The sequence below is a fragment of the Astyanax mexicanus genome, chromosome 3, assembly GCF_023375975.1.
Source record: "Astyanax mexicanus isolate ESR-SI-001 chromosome 3, AstMex3_surface, whole genome shotgun sequence".
NCBI lineage: Eukaryota > Metazoa > Chordata > Actinopteri > Characiformes > Acestrorhamphidae > Astyanax > Astyanax mexicanus.
The window spans coordinates 63448034-63465747 of record NC_064410.1 but is presented as its reverse complement, the minus strand read 5'-3'; the positions used below and the strand labels follow the sequence as shown (position 1 = coordinate 63465747).

Genomic DNA, 17714 nt, shown 5'->3' with positions numbered 1-17714 from the left:
TTCAGAACTTAATTATTCTCGTTTCTGTGAAAAAGCGTCCGAGAAAGCGTCTAAAACTTTTTGATTTTGTTGTTTTTTTGGACCCAGTCTGTGTTCTGGTTCCAGTACAGTCTGGACTCATGCCCACTGTGTCTGAATTAGCGTAGCTGTTGTAGTTCTTTGTGTTCGGGGTCAAAGTTCAGCTCCCATTCATACCGGACTCTCACCATCGCTACTGTCTCGACTCTTCTGCCCGTCTGATTGGCTGGCGCCGACCCCGGAGGTCACGCTCAAGCTCACGACTGAGTGTGTGTTTGTGTGTGTGTGTGCGGGCGGTTGCTATGTTGGTTGGATGGTTGCACGGTAACCAGGGCGACGGGTATGAGACAATAGGCATGTGGCCGCACATCCGAGCAGAGATAATGCCGCTGCCGCCGGGCTGAGATCTTCACGTGGGAACCGGTTAACTCCGGCCGGCGTGGGAAAGTGGACCGGGTCTGGGTCAGAGAGCGGCGCGGCGAGAGGAAGCTCGACCAGATAGCAGCACAGCACTTATAGAACACATAAAGTCTGATTCAGAGACTGAGCCACCGATACCACTGATACCACGGCAACCACAGCGCGAGCGACGTCAACTTTAAACCCTAACGAAGCCATAATGTCTGATAATAGACAGAGCAGAGCTGCAGCAGCGTAATGGAGAAAACTGATAATGCAATATTATATTTGGGATATCATCAGAACAATGCAACATTTTACTTTCTTATTTTTATTTTTAAAATAAATATAAAAATGACTTAAAATCATATTTTTAAGACTTCACACTAAACAGAAAACATAGAACTTTATTACAACATAGTAAAGTAAAGCTATTATTGTGATTTAAATCGTGAGATGGGTGTTAATGGGTGTTTAAATGCAGTTCTCAGTCCAAAAGTGTACAAAATAAAAAAAAATTACATTATATTAATATTTCATAAGCATTTAATAGTTAAATACAGCCCCCGCCCCCAAACAGAGCTGAAAACGGCATGTTTAAGTTCATTTCCAGGGTCTATGAACAGGCCCGTATATGTTAATTACGCTATGGATTTTGTACGAAAGCGTAGAAAATGAAACATTTTAGCTGAAAACGACATGTTTAAGTAAATTTTCACCCTCGACTGGCACAAATTACACCAAATAAAAATTGCATCATTATTTAACACACTCAGTACCAGTTTAAAACACGAGCTGTACAGGACTAGAATAATAACATTTAAAATGTGAGAGGACGGTTAATTGTATAATAAAATAAAAAGGCTCAAAAAAGGTTCAAATAATGTCACTTTTCCCTTTTTACATATTAAATAGTGAAGCTAAAATTGTGATCTGAATTTAAAATTAAATTTACACAATTTATACTATACACCATTATAAACAGTCCCCAACATCTTACCTGTAAAGAAGAATAAACATAATTGCATTGTTATTCTTTTCTGTATATTTAGTTTTATGTATGTGTATCGTCTAATATTCCATTAATTTCTGATGTTTTAGGTTTATATTTTCATATAAGTATTGAGATATTTATCATAACGGGCCTAACGGTAAAAAAATCCATAGCAACAACTGAATTAATTGGAAGGAAGAGTTTATAAATTATGATATTTGCAATATGGTGCTACATCCTGATTGTAATCGAGTGTTTTCGGATGCTGAGCACATGGCTGCTGTTTTTGTACAGGCTTTCTATAATAATAATAAATCTCTCTCTGATCTAATAACCCCGCTGATCTCCTGTATAATAATGATGTTATAATATCGCTGGTGATTATCTGTGATGTGTGATTAATCACAGTGCTGCTGTGTTTCTCTGTGTAACAGAACCTGATGGCGAAGGCGCTGTATGATAACGTGCCGGAGTCTCCGGAGGAGTTGGCCTTCAGGAAGGGCGACATCCTGACGGTGATCGAGCAGAACACCGGCGGCCTGGAGGGGTGGTGGCTCTGCTCGCTGCACGGTCGCCAGGGCATCGCCCCCGGCAACCGCCTCAAACTGCTCATCGGCCCCATGTTCGAGAACCAGACCGCCTCCAGCCCCGCCCCCTCGCAGAGCCACGCCCACCAGCCGAGACCCCACACCCCGCAGGGCCTGTACCAGCCCAGCCCCGCCCCCGCACAGGGCATCTACCAGGTCCCGCCCCCGCAGGACATCTATCAGGTCCCGCCCTCGCAGGACGTCTACCAGGTCCCGCAGAGGAGCGCCCTGGCAGCGGACGCCATGCCCAACAAGGTACCAGAAAATCTTTACAACTTTTAAACTTTAAAACTTGAAAACATTCAAACTTTTTAAAGGCACACTGCAGCGCTGCATTGAGCAGCCTCTTTCCAGAACTGCGACCTGCTTTCCAACCTGTATGTAGTTCAAACAGTTCTACAAAGACTACAAAAATGGCCCCGCCATTGGAGTTGGTTAACTCTTTACCATGCGTTCACACTAGAAAGCGACAAGGCGACAGGCGACCATTAATTTCCTGTGGCAGGGTGCGATTTGTTGCCGCGACACGCGAGAGGCGACAAGCGACAAAACGGCAGGGCGACAAGAGACAGAGTTGAAATTTTCTCAACTTTATGCAAATGAATGATTATGATGCAGTGAAGCGACATTCTGACGTGATTGGCTTCTAACTTTTCTTTAGACCAATCACAAACAAGGCGGTCTGAGGTCCTCAAGCTTCTGCTCTCTGAACTTTCGCTTCCTTTCGCTGTTCATTCTGTTAAATTGCAAGTAAATCACAGATACAGCAAAGAGTCTCGTGAGCTCGGGAGTTATAGCTGTAGAATAAAGTAGCCGAACGATTCCTTATATTTATACCATATTTTCCCTCCAAAATATATATTTTTAAGCAGGAATAAAATTGACTGAATGGTATAATTTATATATATATATGTGTGTATAAAATTCGCTATGTCTTTAAATTAAAATCAATTTGTTTAATAACCATTTTAGTGATCTTAATTTGGTTAACAAATACATATTTAATACAAACACACATTTAATAAACATTTTTTTCGTTCCGTTGAAGCAATACAGTTTTTTGTGCCTTTTTTTTTCTTGTCGAGGCTGGACCATGATACACGTGCATTGATCTTGACAAGCCCACAAGCTAAAAACACAGGGCGACACAAGCGACTCGTCGCTTTCCAGTGTAAATGCAGGGTTGCAGACGCTAACTAATAGAAGAAGGGTATAGCTGCAGCCTGGAGCACCTCCAAACAGGCGGAGCCTACCTCCAAGTAGGATGGAGCTTGGTGTTACGCGGTATGGTGTTTATGGTGTTTTTCACAACGTTTTGTGCTTGTAAAAAACCCCAAAGTTATTTAATTAATCTATTTCGTTTATTAAATGTTTATTTCTTTTAAAATGCCTTTTCTATGCATTTTCTTGCAGCCACATTTTATTTATTTAAAACGTTTAAACATTTGCCATGCTGTGAATTTTTTTAATTATAAAATAGTAAAGCTTTAAATATTAAAGGCAGTTGTTTATTCATAGCCAATAATATTATAAATACATACACACTACACGTATTTTATTATATTGACATTTAAGAAATATAAATAATCATTAATTGTTGACTAATATATTTATTGACATCCATGAGCCTTTTAATCACGGAGGACTTTTTTTGTGGCATTCGGCAGAGAAATGGAGCTGTGTTGAGTGAGGTCTCCCTGCCTTACGATGTAGACTTTTATATAATATAATATAATGTGATAGTACATTCTATATAACATTAAATTTGATGTAATAGAATAATAGTAATAATAATCACTGAAGACTTTTATTATGACATTCGCCGGAGCCGTGGTGAGAGAGCCACAGAGGTTCTTTTAGATTAATCGAATCATTAGAATCCCTTCACTAAAAAGATTCGTTTAAAAGATTGTCTATTGTGAGGAGAAGCTCCGGTGAGTTAAGATAGTACCAGATAAAGACAGATTATAAGTAAATCAGTGGGTATTTCTGTTTTGTCAGAAGATTAAAATGTTAATAAGAGAGTTAAAAGGTTATTAGAACAGCCAGAGTGTAAATATGTGAGGTATAAGATGAGTTAAAGTGTTTGTTTTAACTGCTAAAGCTGTAGGCTAGCAGGCAGAAGCTAGCTGCGATTAGCATTTGTGATTAGCATTAGCGATTGGGTTAAATGTGTAAATATATCATGTTAAAGGTACATTCTGTAGGTAAAGAGAGAGAGCCACGACGCTACCTCGGGTTGCCAAGTTGGGCCAGGCTGTATCTACACAATCCAGTGAAAAACGCATTCAGTAACTTCTACCACTACAAGAAAGTCGTATTATAAACCAGCTCACGTGAACTTTACCTGTAGTTAGCTAAACTAGCCTCGTGCACCGCTAGCAGCGTTAGCCTAAACCAAGCCTGTTACACCTGAAAATTCCCACTGCTCCAAAAATACTCACCCCAGAGCTGGAGTTAGTACTTTACAGCTCCTGGTAAAATAACTACTGCTTAGCTTAGCAAAGCCAGTTTAGATTATCTTATCATTTACTACTGAAACTTAGTTACATATTAGTCCTTTAAAACTCTTAGAATGTTAAAATGTTAAACTTTTTAAAGGTAAAACTTGTAAAACTTTACAAACGTTAAAGCTTTTAAAATGTTAAAACTATTATAATGTAAAAAAAAAAAACGTTTAGAATGTTAAAATGTTAAAACTTGACGACGTTGAAGCTTTAACTAAAAAAAACTATTAAAATATTAAAACTTGTAAAATAATAAAATGTTAAAACTTTAAAAACGTTAAAAAAGTTAAACCTTTGAAACATTAAAACTTTTAGAATGTTAGAATGTTATGTTAACCGTTTAAAAGGTTAAAACTTGTAAAATGTCAAAACTTGTATAATGTTAAAAATTGTTAAACGTTAAAAAATGTAAAACGTTTAAGTTAAACTTTTAAAACATTAAACCTTTAAAAATGTTAGAACTTGTAAAATGTTACAAATTTTTAAACGTTAAACTTTAAAAACATGTAAAATGTTAACCCTTTTAAACGTTCATTTTTTAAAATGTTATCTTTAAAGCTTTGAAACCTTTCAAGCTTTTCAAATTTTTAAACTTAAAAATTGTTAAATCTTGTAAAACAGTAAAACTTTAAAAACACCAACATTTTAAAACTTAAAAAATGTTACAAATGGTTTAAACTTGTAAAACAGTAAAACTGTTAAGATGCTAAAACTTTAAAAATGTTAAAAAAATAATTTAAACTTTTAAAAGTTATTGTGGCAGTTTTAACCCTGAATCTTTTCTACGTTTTTGGATTATATTAATATAATATTTAATGATGAGCAGATCAGTCTCTGGTCTGAAGTGTAAATATATTATATGAATATATTAAAGTGTTTCTCTTTAGTATAAATCTGTAAATAAGGAAGTTTTAGTTTCTGGAATAAACCACATTGTGTGTTTATCATCCCGGCTGCAGCCGCACCGTATCCCAGCATGCACTGCGGCGCGGCCGGATATAGAGCCTGTGATTAAGGGCTGCAGAGCTTCAGGAATAAACCGGTCAGCAGGACCACAGATCTGCTCACTGTAATTCATACTGGATTCCTCAGCGCTCTGTACTGGAAACAACACTGAGAACTAAAAATGAAAAACTAAAATAAAAACATATTAATAAATACCTTTACTGAGTAAAACTGTTCAAACAATAGAATCAAACCTATTCTCTTGCGCTCTTTCTATCGCTTTCCTTTTCCCCTCTATCTCTCGCTCGCTTTTACTCTCACTCGTGCACAGTTTAACTCTCTCTCTCTCTCTCTTTATCTCTTTCGCTTTTCCTCACTCTTTCTCTCTCACTCTATCTCTCTCTTGCTCTCCTAACTCTCTCTCTCTCTCTCTCTCTCTCTCTCGCTTTCTCTCCTTCTCTCTCACTCTATCTCTCTCTTGCTCTCCTAACTCTCTCTCTCTCCTTCTCTTTCTCTTTCTCTCCTTCTCTCTCACTCTATCTCTCTCTTGTTATCTTAACTCTCTCTCTCACTTTCTCTCCTTCTCTCTCACTCTATCTCTCTCTTGCTCTCCTAACTCTCTCTCTCTCTCCTTCTCTTTCTCTCCTTCTCTCTCACTCTATCTCTCTCTTGCTCTCCTAACTCTCTCTCTCTCTCCTTCTCTTTCTCTCCTTCTCTCTCACTCTATCTCTCTCTTGTTATCTTAACTCTCTCTCTCACTTTCTCTCCTTCTCTCTCACTCCATCTCTCTCGTGCTCTCTTTCTCTTCGGCTCTCTCTTTCTCTCTCTCTCTTACTATCTCTCTCGTGCTTTCTCTCACTATCTTGCTTTCTCTCATTTTCTCTCAATCTATCTCTTATGTGCTCTCTTTCTCTCTCTCTCGATTTCTCTTTTTCTCTTTCTTGCTTTTTTCTCTCACTGTTTCTCTTACTACCTCTCTCTCCCTTTCTCTCTCTTTCTTTCTTTTCCTCTCACTTTCTCTTTATCTCTCTTTTGCTTTCTTTCTCTCTCGTGTTTTTTCTCTCTCTTGCTTTCTCTTTCTCTTTCTCTCTCACTTTTTTACTCACTATTTATCTCTTTCCCTCACTTTCTCTCTCTATCTTTTAGTAAATAATCTCAACAATATGAATCTTAAAGAGAATTGTTCCTATTTTATATATTTTGCATGACTGTTGTTGACTTGTTTTTAGTTCAGCTGGTTCAGAAATATATAGTTAAGTTAATGTAGAAATATAAATATATTAGGGTATATAATGTGTATTGGCAATAACTTGGCAACACGATACAGAGATTACAGTTCAGTATATTGTTATAAATATATATAGAAGTAAGGTGATATATTGTGATAGTTTGTACTTAACATTTCATTAAAACTATCATATTTAGAAAGTCGGATTAATACAAATTACTTTTCATCCAATCAAAACACTACTTGCTTGGGTGGGGTTTAATTAAACACTAAATGAACCACTTCTGACACCAATCTTTTACTGTAAACTAATGATATAAAACCAAAACCTATATAACATATATATTGCAATATATTACAATATTGATATTTCGCTACACCTCTATTAAATTAGACCCCATTATGTTGTGATTATTAATAGATACTAATCCCTGTATGTCTCAGTGTTTAAAAAGGAAACCTGTGATTAATCACATTAATCAAGTGGTGTTTTGCTGTGTGTGTGTGTATTGTGTGTATTGTGTGTATTGTGTGTATTGTGTGTGTGTGTGTGTTTTTATTAGCTGTTTTGCTGTGAGGCTGGTACTGCAGTGGGTATGAGGTAATAGGGCGTGGCGCGGGCCGGCGGGTGGTTAACGCGGTGTTATTCTGGACGTGGCTCAGGTGTGGTCGCGGGGTAAATTAAGGATTTCCTGTAAACTCGATCTGCCCCCTGCCTGACTTCCTGCGGCGCACAATACCCAGCCTCATACAGTAATAACCTCCTCAAACCTCTATTGTTTAATGTCTTTAATCAGCTTCCAGCACTGAATTCTGCTGATTATATGTTTGGAGGATTTTTCAGCATAAAAGTCCTGTTTAAGATCATCCACAGCATCTCAATCAGTCTTTAACTAGACTCTCCTAAACCTTATTTAGTTCAAATTTTAAATAATTCAGAGGTGAACTTGTTGTTTGTGTGCTTTGGGTCATAGTCCTGCTGCAGAACCCAAGTACACCTGAGCTTGAGGTCAGTAAGGAACAGATGGCCGGAACTGATTCTCCTTCAGGATTTTCTGTTAAACAGCAGAATTCCTGCTTCCATCCTTTGTGGTTGTTAGATGGTTGCTAAGATGTTGTTAAGTGGTTGATAAGGCATTGCTATGGTGTCTGTGATGGTTGCTATGCTGTTGCTAAGTGGTTGCTAGGTGGTTGCTAATGCGTTACTGTGGTGTCTGTGGTGGTTGCTACGATGTTGCTACGCAGTTGCTAGGTGGTTGCTAAGGTGTTGCTATGGTATCTGGGGTGGTTGCTATGATGTTGCTAAGCAGTTGCTAGGTGGTTGCTAGGGTGTTGCTATGGTGCCTGGTGGTTGCTACACAGTTGCTTGGTGGTTGCTATGGTGTCAGGTGGTTGCTAAGGTGTTGCTATTGTGTCTGTGGTGGTTGCTATAATGTTGCTACGCAGTTGCTAGGTGGTTGCTAAGGTGTGTCTGTAGTGGTTGCTACGGTGTTGCTACACAGTTGCTAGGTGGTTGGTATGGTGTTGCTATGGTGTCTGGGGTGATTGCTATGATGTTGTTAAGCAGTTGCTAAGTGGTTGCTAAGGCATTGCTATGGTATCCATTAGGGTTGGGCGATATGGCTCTAAAATAATATCACGATATTTCAGGGTATTTTTGAGATAACGATATACTTGACAATATAGGAAAACAGAAAAATAATTAATTCATTTCAGGAATATAGTATAATAGTATAACAGTATAATCATAATGTGGCAAAATAAATAATATAGCATAAAATAATATAATGCAGCAAATAATATTGCAGAATATTTAGTTAACGCATATTGTCGCTGTCCAATGAAAAACACTGATCTCCAAAACAGAAAAAACCCTGTAAACTTTCAGTGGAAGTCTGTAACGTAAAAAGAGTTTTTATTTCAGGTCATTTTGAAGAGTTTCTATTGGTCTATGCATTAAGAAATTTTGGCACAGTGTAAGGGACAGTTTGTCTGTTCAAATTATGTAGTAAACTAAAAATCAACAAAAATGGAGATAAGTGTTTTTCATAGGACAGCGACGATATAAACTGCAAACTAAAACAATTATACAATATATACACCTAAAGCTTCACAGTAAATAATAGACTACTTTTAAGACAGAACAGCCCTATTATCACGATATGGATTTTTAATATCATGATATTTCTGTGTCACGATATATTGTATACCATATAATATTGCCCACCCCTAGTATCCATATAACTGTGGATCAAGAGTTTAAGATGCTTTTTCTTCAGATGTTTCTTTATTTTATTTAAATAACTGATTTCACCACAGCCAAAAGGCTTATTTGGAACAATATTCTGTTGTAGAACCGCTTTTGGAAGCTTAACCACTGAACGGTTCTTTAAAGAACCGCTTTGCTATACGAGATGTGAGGGTATGTAGAGGACATGTTGTCTGTTTATTCTGCTCTTTCACACACAGATGAAGCCCAACCCATCATTATTTTCGTGTCTCAACAGCCCGGTTTCTCAATCTGTCCCTGGTTTTTGCTCGGTAAGCAGAACAGAGCTTTGAGAAAGTGGAGCTGAGCTTTAGCGGTGATCTGGTTGTGTCTGGGCGGCCGGAGCGGCGGGTTCTGGGCGGGTTCTGGGTACAGTGGTGGTACAGTGCTGGTATATAATGACGCACTGTGAGGCTTGGCTGGTTCTGGGTTGGCTCGGTGTCTCGGTGTTGTAGACCGTGTCCTCCAGTGACCCTGCGGCGTCCAGCAAGTTAAAGCTGCCCACAGCTGCCCTATTCATGGCTGGCGTAGCCGGGCAGTGCCATGGTGTGGGCGCCATCCCCAGAGCTCACTCTCCAACAATGGCCCTCACATATCAGTTCAACACCGGTTCACCCACTGAGAACGTCTTAAACCGAGCTTCTGTCAAACCTTCTGCCAGGTTATACAGCCCTCAGAGACAGAGAGCATTGTTCATAGCTAAGATCTACAGGGGTTGGAGAAGGAAACTGAAACACCTGTCATCATTTTAGTGTTCTGCTCTAAATATTGCAATGCACACTATACCATTATGGGTGACATACCAGAGTTCAAAAGAGGACAAATTGTTGGTGCACGTCTTGCTGGAGCATCTGTGACCGAGACAGCAAGTCTTTGTGATGCATCAAGAGCCACGGTATCCAGGGTAATGTCAGCATACCACCAAGAAGGACCAACCACATCCAACAGGATTAACTGTGGACGCTGTAAGAGGAAGCTGTCTGAAAGGGATGTTCGGGTGCTAACCCGGATTGTATCCAAAAAACATAAAACCACGTCTGATCAAATCACGCAGAATTCAATGTGCACCTCAACTCTCCTGTTTCCACCAGAACTGTCCGTCACCACAATCAATTATTGTGCTCTAAAACCAGCTGTTTCAGTTTCATTTTCCAAACCCTGTAGTTCCCTGTAGGTTCCTTTAGTCTGGATATAAGATTGAGATTTGAGATTGAGACGGTTGGGTCCTGTAGTGGGGAATGTATTAAAAACGACCATACTGCTTTTCTAAGTCTATTGATCTCTCAGCAAGAGGTACACTACTCAAAAATAGTCTCTGATAGCACTTTTACACCAAAGGAACTCTGGTTCTGGTTCTTAAACCAGTTCCATTCAGGCTTATAAGAACCGTGGTGCTTTTCAACAAACCAGCCTGTGTTTCCATCAGTTCTAGTGGAACCATTGGCGTAGGAACTGGGGGGGTGAGTGGCATGTGTCCCACCCAATATCAGAAATAGGTGTATTTGTCCCTCCCAAAAATAGCGCAGAAATTGTTTTAGAATAAACTTGTATTTTGAGAGCGTGCCAAAATCTGCACCCCCGCTAGGAAAAGCACCTCCAGTATCTTGGGTATTTCCATTTTCTAAGTAAAGTTAAAGCCAAGAAGAGGTGGGTGTGCACTCCAGAGAGAGGGTGCTTTTTCTGGCGGGGTTTGCTGCATTCAGTAACAACAATATACTGCAATAAAATTGACTTCTGGGTAATGTCTTGTTCTGCTAACAGACTGGGAGGGTTTGGGTTATCTATCGTTTTTTTCTAATAACAGTAACAGTAATGTGGAGTAACATGTTTAGGTTGTAAAGTCACCTTTGCTGGGATTTAACTAATAATAAACAGGACAGAAAACAAATATATTTTGTTTTTTTGTGATTAACTGTAATTCTGCAAATGTTGTAAGTCACTTTAGGGTGGGCTTTGAATTTTTTTTTTTTTTTAGCAAATGCGTCCCCCAAAAATGTATCTGGGGAGCTGTTTGTTAACTTGTGGTTTCTGAGGCTGGTAACTCTGATCAACTTATCCTGTACAACAGAGGAAACTCTCGCTCTTTTGCTTCCTTTCCTGGGGTGGTCCTGATGAGTGCCAGTTCCATCATAGTTAATGTTTATGATGGTCTTTGTGGTGACTGCACTTGAGTATACTTTCAAAGCTCTTTTTTTCTTTATTTATTTGAGTAGTTTTTGCTTCTCATAACCTGGATTCGAACATTACTCAAATATTCACTATTCACTGTATACCTGTAACTCTACCTCTTCACTACTTTACTTTAACTGATGCTCTCAAACACTTTATTAAGAGACAAGAAATTCAAGTAATTAACTCTTGATGAGTTCAGCACAGCTGTTAACTGAAAGCCTGGATTCCAGGTGATTCTACCTCATAAAACTGACTGAGAAAATCCAGCAGAGATGTTCAAAACTGATCGTGTAAGTGAAGAATATAAAATATAAAACATATTCTGGTTTGTTTAACACTTTAACTACAATACAGAACATTTTGAAATAATGAAAAGTGTTGAGTGTTGTTTAATCTGAGTGTTTTTTGAGTTTGTGGTTCCTGCAGTGAGTCAGTTCTGTATGGTGAGGTGTTATCAGCTCCAGCAGGAGACTGTTTATGTTGTTTTTGTGCTTCGTATCCAGGAGATTATAGTACAGATCTGAGACCAGTAGCAGAGTGTAGGAAGTTACTGGCCACTCCTTACTGGAGAATAGAGATGTGGGTTGGTGGTGTGACTAATCCGTCTGATCTGGTCGACCTGACTGCGGCTTTTATTATTAGACAGATAAATTTATCTGGTGTTCCTGTGGTTCTTCTGAAGGAGCTCCAGATAAATCGGGGGTTTCTCTGTGTGAGTAAGAGGAAGCAGTCTGAGAAGTTAACAAGCAGGGGGCGTGGCCTAGTTTGAATAGGTGTTTATGATTGGAGAGTGGACTGTGAACCAGGCTATTGTATTGACAAGAACTTGACCGTATGAAACGTATTACTATACAGAGGGTACTGTCCAATTTGTTGTAGTATTAGGTCATACTGCTGCTTCTCCATCAGCAGCCAGAGTCTGAGAGAGAGAGAGAGAGAGAGTACAGTTGGTGATGCTGTTTCTCCATCAGCAGCCAGAGTCTGAGAGAGAGAGAGAGAGAGAGAGAGAGTACAGTTGGTGATGCTGTTTCTCCATCAGCAGCCAGAGTCTGAGAGAGAGAGAGAGAGAGAGAGAGAGTACAGTTGGTGATGCTGTTTCTCCATCAGCGGCCGGAGTCTGAGAGAGAGAGAGAGAGAGAGAGAGAGAGAGAGAGAGAGAGAGAGAGAGAGAGTACAGTAGATCATACTGCTGTTTTGTTTCTCTATCAGCAGCCGGAGTCTGAGAGAGAGAGAGAGAGAGAGAGAGTACAGTAGGTGATGCTGCTGTTTCTCCATCAGCAGCCGGAGTCTGAGAGAGAGAGAGAGAGAGAGAGAGAGAGAGAGAGAGTACAGTTGGTGATGCTGTTTCTCCATCAGCGGCCGGAGTCTGAGAGAGAGAGAGAGAGAGAGAGAGAGAGAGAGAGTACAGTAGATCATACTGCTGTTTTGTTTCTCTATCAGCAGCCGGAGTCTGAGAGAGAAAGAGAGAGTACAGTAGGTGATGCTGTTTCTCCATCAGCAGCCGGAGTCTGAGAGAGAGAGAGAGAGTACAGTTGGTGATGCTGTTTCTCCATCAGCAGCCGGAGTCTGAGAGAGAGAGAGAGAGAGAGAGAGAGAGAGAGAGAGAGAGAGAGAGAGAGAGAGAGAGAGAGTACAGTAGATCATACTGCTGTTTCTCCATCAGCAGCCGGAGTCTGAGAGAGAGAGAGAGAGAGAGAGTACAGTAGATCATACTGCTGTTTTGTTTCTCTATCAGCAGCCGGAGTCTGAGAGAGAGAGAGAGAGAGAGAGAGAGAGAGAGAGAGAGAGAGAGAGAGAGTACAGTAGATCATACTGCTGTTTCTCCATCAGCAGCCGGAGTCTGAGAGAGAGAGAGAGAGAGAGAGAGTACAGTAGATCATACTGCTGTTTTGTTTCTCTATCAGCAGCCGGAGTCTGAGAGAGAGAGAGAGAGAGAGAGAGAGAGAGAGAGTACAGTAGATCATACTGCTGTTTCTCCATCAGCAGCCGGAGTCTGAGAGAGAGAGAGAGAGAGAGAGAGTACAGTAGATCATACTGCTGTTTTGTTTCTCTATCAGCAGCCGGAGTCTGAGAGAGAGAGAGAGAGAGAGTACAGTAGGTGATGCTGCTGTTTCTCCATCAGCAGCCGGAGTCTGAGAGAGAGAGAGAGAGAGAGAGAGAGAGAGAGAGAGTACAGTAGATCATACTGCTGTTTTGTTTCTCTATCAGCAGCCGGAGTCTGAGAGAGAGAGAGAGAGAGTACAGTAGGTGATGCTGCTGTTTCTCCATCAGCAGCCGGAGTCTGAGAGAGAGAGAGTACAGTAGATCATACTGCTGTTTTGTTTTGTTTTGTTGTTGTTTCATTACTCTCTGTGCTGAAAGGCTGTAAATCAGCTCTGATTGTGATTGTATTCATTAGAATGGAAATGAATGAATTGTGTTTCTTTTCTGCTCCTGATTTATCAGAGGGCTTTGTGTTTTTCTAGTTTTATGGTGAAGATGTAGGAGATGTGCGGGATATGCAGGATGTACGGGATGTACTCGCTGTACGCTGCGTCTGGAGATTCAGCTCTATAATTGGCTGTATTAATGGGCCGGTTATATTAATAGAGCAGCTCTGTTCCTCCCCCTCGTTAAATAGAGCAGCGATGAGTTTGAGGGCAGGAGATTCACTCTGAGGGCATCTGCAGCGTGACGGGGCTGTTTCTGTTTCTGAACGTCTGTTCTGATGTTTAGTGGTGATTTAGTCTTGTCTTGTCTGGTGAATTCTTTATCATTTGCTGGAATTTCACTTCATTAAACAGAAACAGTGCAGACTGTGCTCACATAACATAACCAGACTGGAGGCAGAGCGAGGCAGAGTGAGGTAAAACAAGGTAGAGTGAGGGCAGAGCAAAGATAAGTGGGGTAGAGCCAGGTAAAGCCAGACCGTGCAAGCTAAAACAGGGTAGAGTTTGGTAGAGAGAGGTTAAAGAAGGGTAGAGCCAGGCAAGGTGAGGTAGAGCAAGGATAGAGCCATGCAGTGCAAGCCAATGCAAGGTAAAGTGAGGTAAATTGAGGGTAGATTGAGGTAGAGCCAAGCAGTGCAAGCTAAAATGAGTTATAGAGGGAGGCAGAGTCATGCAGAGCAAGCTAAAATGAGGTAGAGTGAGGTAGAGTGAGGTAGAGTGAGGTAAAACAAGCTAAAATGAGGTAGAGTGAGGTAGAGTGAGGTAGAGCAAGCTAAAACAAGCTAAAATGAGGGAGAGGAAAGTAGAGGGAGGTAGAGTGAGGTAGAGCAAGCTAAAACAAGCTAAAATGAGGTAGAGTGAGGTAGAGGGAGGTAAAATGAGGTAGAGTGAGGGAAGACATAGGTAGAGTGAGGTGGAGCCATGCAGTGCAAGCTACAACGAGGTAGAGTGAGGTAAAACTACGTAGAGGTAGTTCAATGGAAGGTAGAGCCAGGTGCAGTAGGGTAGAGAGAGGTAGAGTCATGCAGAGCGAGCTAAAATGAGGTAGAGTGAGGTAGAATGAAGGTAGAAAGAAGTAGATCCATAGAGCAAGGTAAAATGAGGTAAGGTTTAATAAGAGTAAGGTTTAAGAAAGGTAGAGGCAGACAGATTGGGTTAAAGCGAGGTAGAAAGAGGGTAGAGAGATGCAGACCAGGCACTTTTGGAGTGTATGCGTGAATTAGTGTATATAAACTTACCATTATGAAAGTGCATTCAGTATTTTATTATTGGTATTTTGGTAATTTGGTATTTTTAAAAATATGACTGTGTTTGATGTTGTTTTTTTTGTCAGTAGCAGCAAAACATTTAAACTAAACATTTAAAATGAACCCATGTCTTAAATGAAGCTTGTCTTAGCGATGATGGATAGATTTTATATATTTGATTATTGTTACAGTTATAAACTAAAGCTTTTCTTGAGTATAAGATAAATAAAACACAGGTTTGAGTGAGAGATCTGAGTGTTTTACTCAGGGATTGGAGCTGATTGGTCGGTGGTGCGGTGGTTGGGAGCAGAGTGATGACCTCGTATGATCCAGACGCTGGTCAGTTGTTCTAATGATTAAACTCTGCTCAGAGCCTCCGACGCCAGAAACAACAGCCGGTTAATGAGCTTCAGAGTCAAACAGCTTCAGAAGAATCGTTTCCCCACCATTAACCTCCTGAAACACCACGCTGTCCTCCAATCAGACCACAGCTATAACTCACACTCTACAACCGGCCCTGAAACCAGCCTCGCGGTCTGCAGTAGCAGGACTGCTGAACTGCCCTGTTTATTTCTGCAGTACGATATACAGCTCTGGAGAACCGGGAGAATCTCTCAGTGTCTGACCATTCGATTCAGAAACAATTTTTTAATTCAAATGGCCTATAAATTTTATTTAAATTATGTGAGAAGATAAAAAGATGAAAGGACAATTTAAACGAATAGAACATTTGCTTACTGTCGCGCGGAGCTCTTTAAACTGTACTGCGGAGCTTTTTAACTGTACCGGGGAACTCACCTACTGTCGCGCAGAGCTTTTTAACTGTACCGGGGAACTCACCTACTGTCGCGCAGAGCTTTTTAACTGTACCGCGGAGCTCACCTACTGTCGCACAGAGCTTTTTAACTGTACCGCGGAGCTCACCTACTGTCGCACAGAGCTTTTTAACTGTACCGCAGAGCTCACCTACTGTCGCACAGAGCTTTTTAACTGTACCGGGGAACTCACCTACTGTCGCGCAGAGCTTTTTAACTGTACCGGGGAACTCACCTACTGTCGCACGGAGCTTTTTAACTGCACCGCGGAGCTCACCTACTGTCGCGCTGAGCTTTTTAACTGTACCGCGGAGCTCACCTACTGTCGCACAGAGCTTTTTAACTGTACCGCAGAGCTCACCTACTGTCGCGCTGAGCTTTCTAACTGTACCGCGGAGCTCACCTACTGTCGCGCGGAGCTTTTTAACTGTACCGCGGAGCTCACCTACTGTCGCGCTGAGCTTTCTAACTGCACCGCGGAGCTCACCTACTGTCGCGCGGAGCTTTTTACTGTACTGTGGAGCTCACCTACTGTCGCGCGGAGCTTTTTAACTGTACCGCGGAGCTCATCTACTGTCGCGCTGAGCTTTTTTTTTTTTTTTACTGTACCGCGGAGCTCACCTACTGTCGCGCGGAGCTTTTTAACTGTACCGCGGAGCTCACCTACTGTCGCGCGGAGCTTTTTAACTGTACCGCGGAGCTCACCTACTGTCGCGCGGAGCTTTTTAACTGTACCGCGGAGCTCATCTACTGTCGCGCTGAGCTTTTTTTTTTTTTTTTTTACTGTACCGCGGAGCTCACCTACTGTCGCGCGGAGCTTTTTAACTGTACCGCGGAGCTCACCTACTGTCGCGCGGAGCTTTTTAACTGTACCACGGAGCTCACCTACTGTCGCGCAGAGCTTTTTAACTGTACCACGGAGCTCACCTACTGTCGCGTGGAGCTTTTTAACTGTACCGCGGAGCTCACCTACTGTCGCGCGGAGCTTTTTAACTGTACCGCGGAGCTCACCTACTGTCGCGCACCAAATTAAAAACCTCTGGAATATAATCAAGAGAAAAATGGATGATCACAAACCATCAAACCACCAAACTGAACTGCTTGCTGAATTGTTGCACCAGTTGCAGAGTAAAGCAGCATAAAGTTATCCAAAAGCAGTGTGTAAGACTGGTGGAGGAGGAGAACATGATGCCGAGATGCATGGAAAAAATCAGATGATTAAAAACCAGCCAGGGTTATTCCACCAAATATTTCTGATTTCTGAACGCTTAAATACTCTTTATGAATATGAACTTGTGTTTTCTTTGCATTATTTGAGGTCTGAAAGCTCTGTTGCTCTGTTGCACCCTGGATTCTAGTGAATTCTGTATTTGTCCTCGTAGGAAAAGTTGAAAAATGTCTTCTGTAATGTGTATAATAACCCTGAGTCATCAGACAGCTACACCTTCAGCAATCAGAGCTCAGAGCTCTTACTCACCCAGTTCCACAGTAACAGCAGCCTCCTCCTCCTCACACCTTTTAGGATTTTCTTTACATTGTAAATTTAATATTAAAGACTATATTTTAAAGCTCTATAATAAAGCAGAATCTGTTTTCTACTTAAGATCCGTCTAAATAAGTATCAGATGTATGTTTGAGTTCAGATCTGCAGACTCTTGGTGAGATTTTAATCTCAGTGTCTTCATGAGGGAGAGTCACCTGGAATAGTTTTCTCAGTGTCTTGAAGGAAGGAAGGAGTTCCTGGAGGTGCTGAACAATAGTTGCTGCTTTTCCTTCACGCTGTGAAGCTCCAGCTCATCCCAATTAAATCACCTCAAATCACCATCTCAGATCATCAGGTTTAGATCAGGAGGAATAATACTTTTTAAAAGTATTTACTACGTAATTCCATATTTAAGTGTCCCTTAATCGTTTTTATGACTTTAATATTAATCTACAATGTAGAAAATAAAAATTAAACAAAGAAATAAAGCATATAAACTTTGAATGAGGAGTGCTGGGTGTTAATCCACATATTTTTTTCTTTTGAAAACTGTTTATTTGGGTATTTGAATAAAGCGCTTCAGTTTATTTACAGGAAGCTTAGAATTCCAGATTTGCACTA

The 17714-nt window shown here is 40.8% G+C and overlaps 1 protein-coding gene and 1 long non-coding RNA gene across 8 annotated transcripts in view; one reads left to right on the top strand and one right to left on the bottom strand.

Annotated features, from left to right (window-relative positions):
* The window catches only part of nedd9 (neural precursor cell expressed, developmentally down-regulated 9), a 71584-nt gene that overhangs the window by 33294 nt on the left and 20576 nt on the right, over positions 1-17714 (top strand). For both annotated transcript variants that reach the window (XM_049475552.1, XM_022665311.2), the window contains exon 2: positions 1846-2253. In XM_049475552.1, the coding sequence (XP_049331509.1) occupies positions 1852-2253 (402 nt within the window). In that variant the 5' untranslated portion in view covers positions 1846-1851. The remainder of the gene's footprint in view (positions 1-1845; positions 2254-17714) is intronic.
* On the bottom strand, positions 15550-16573 carry LOC125799268 (uncharacterized). Of its 6 annotated transcripts, none has more exons than XR_007438103.1 (4): positions 16412-16573; positions 16232-16315; positions 16014-16055; positions 15550-15719 (listed from the first exon to the last, which is right to left on the bottom strand). It is a non-coding gene; the product is annotated as an uncharacterized LOC125799268 (long non-coding RNA). The 6 variants fall into 6 exon arrangements; XR_007438107.1 differs by lacking the exon at positions 15550-15719 and adding an exon at positions 15870-15929; XR_007438104.1 differs by lacking the exon at positions 16014-16055.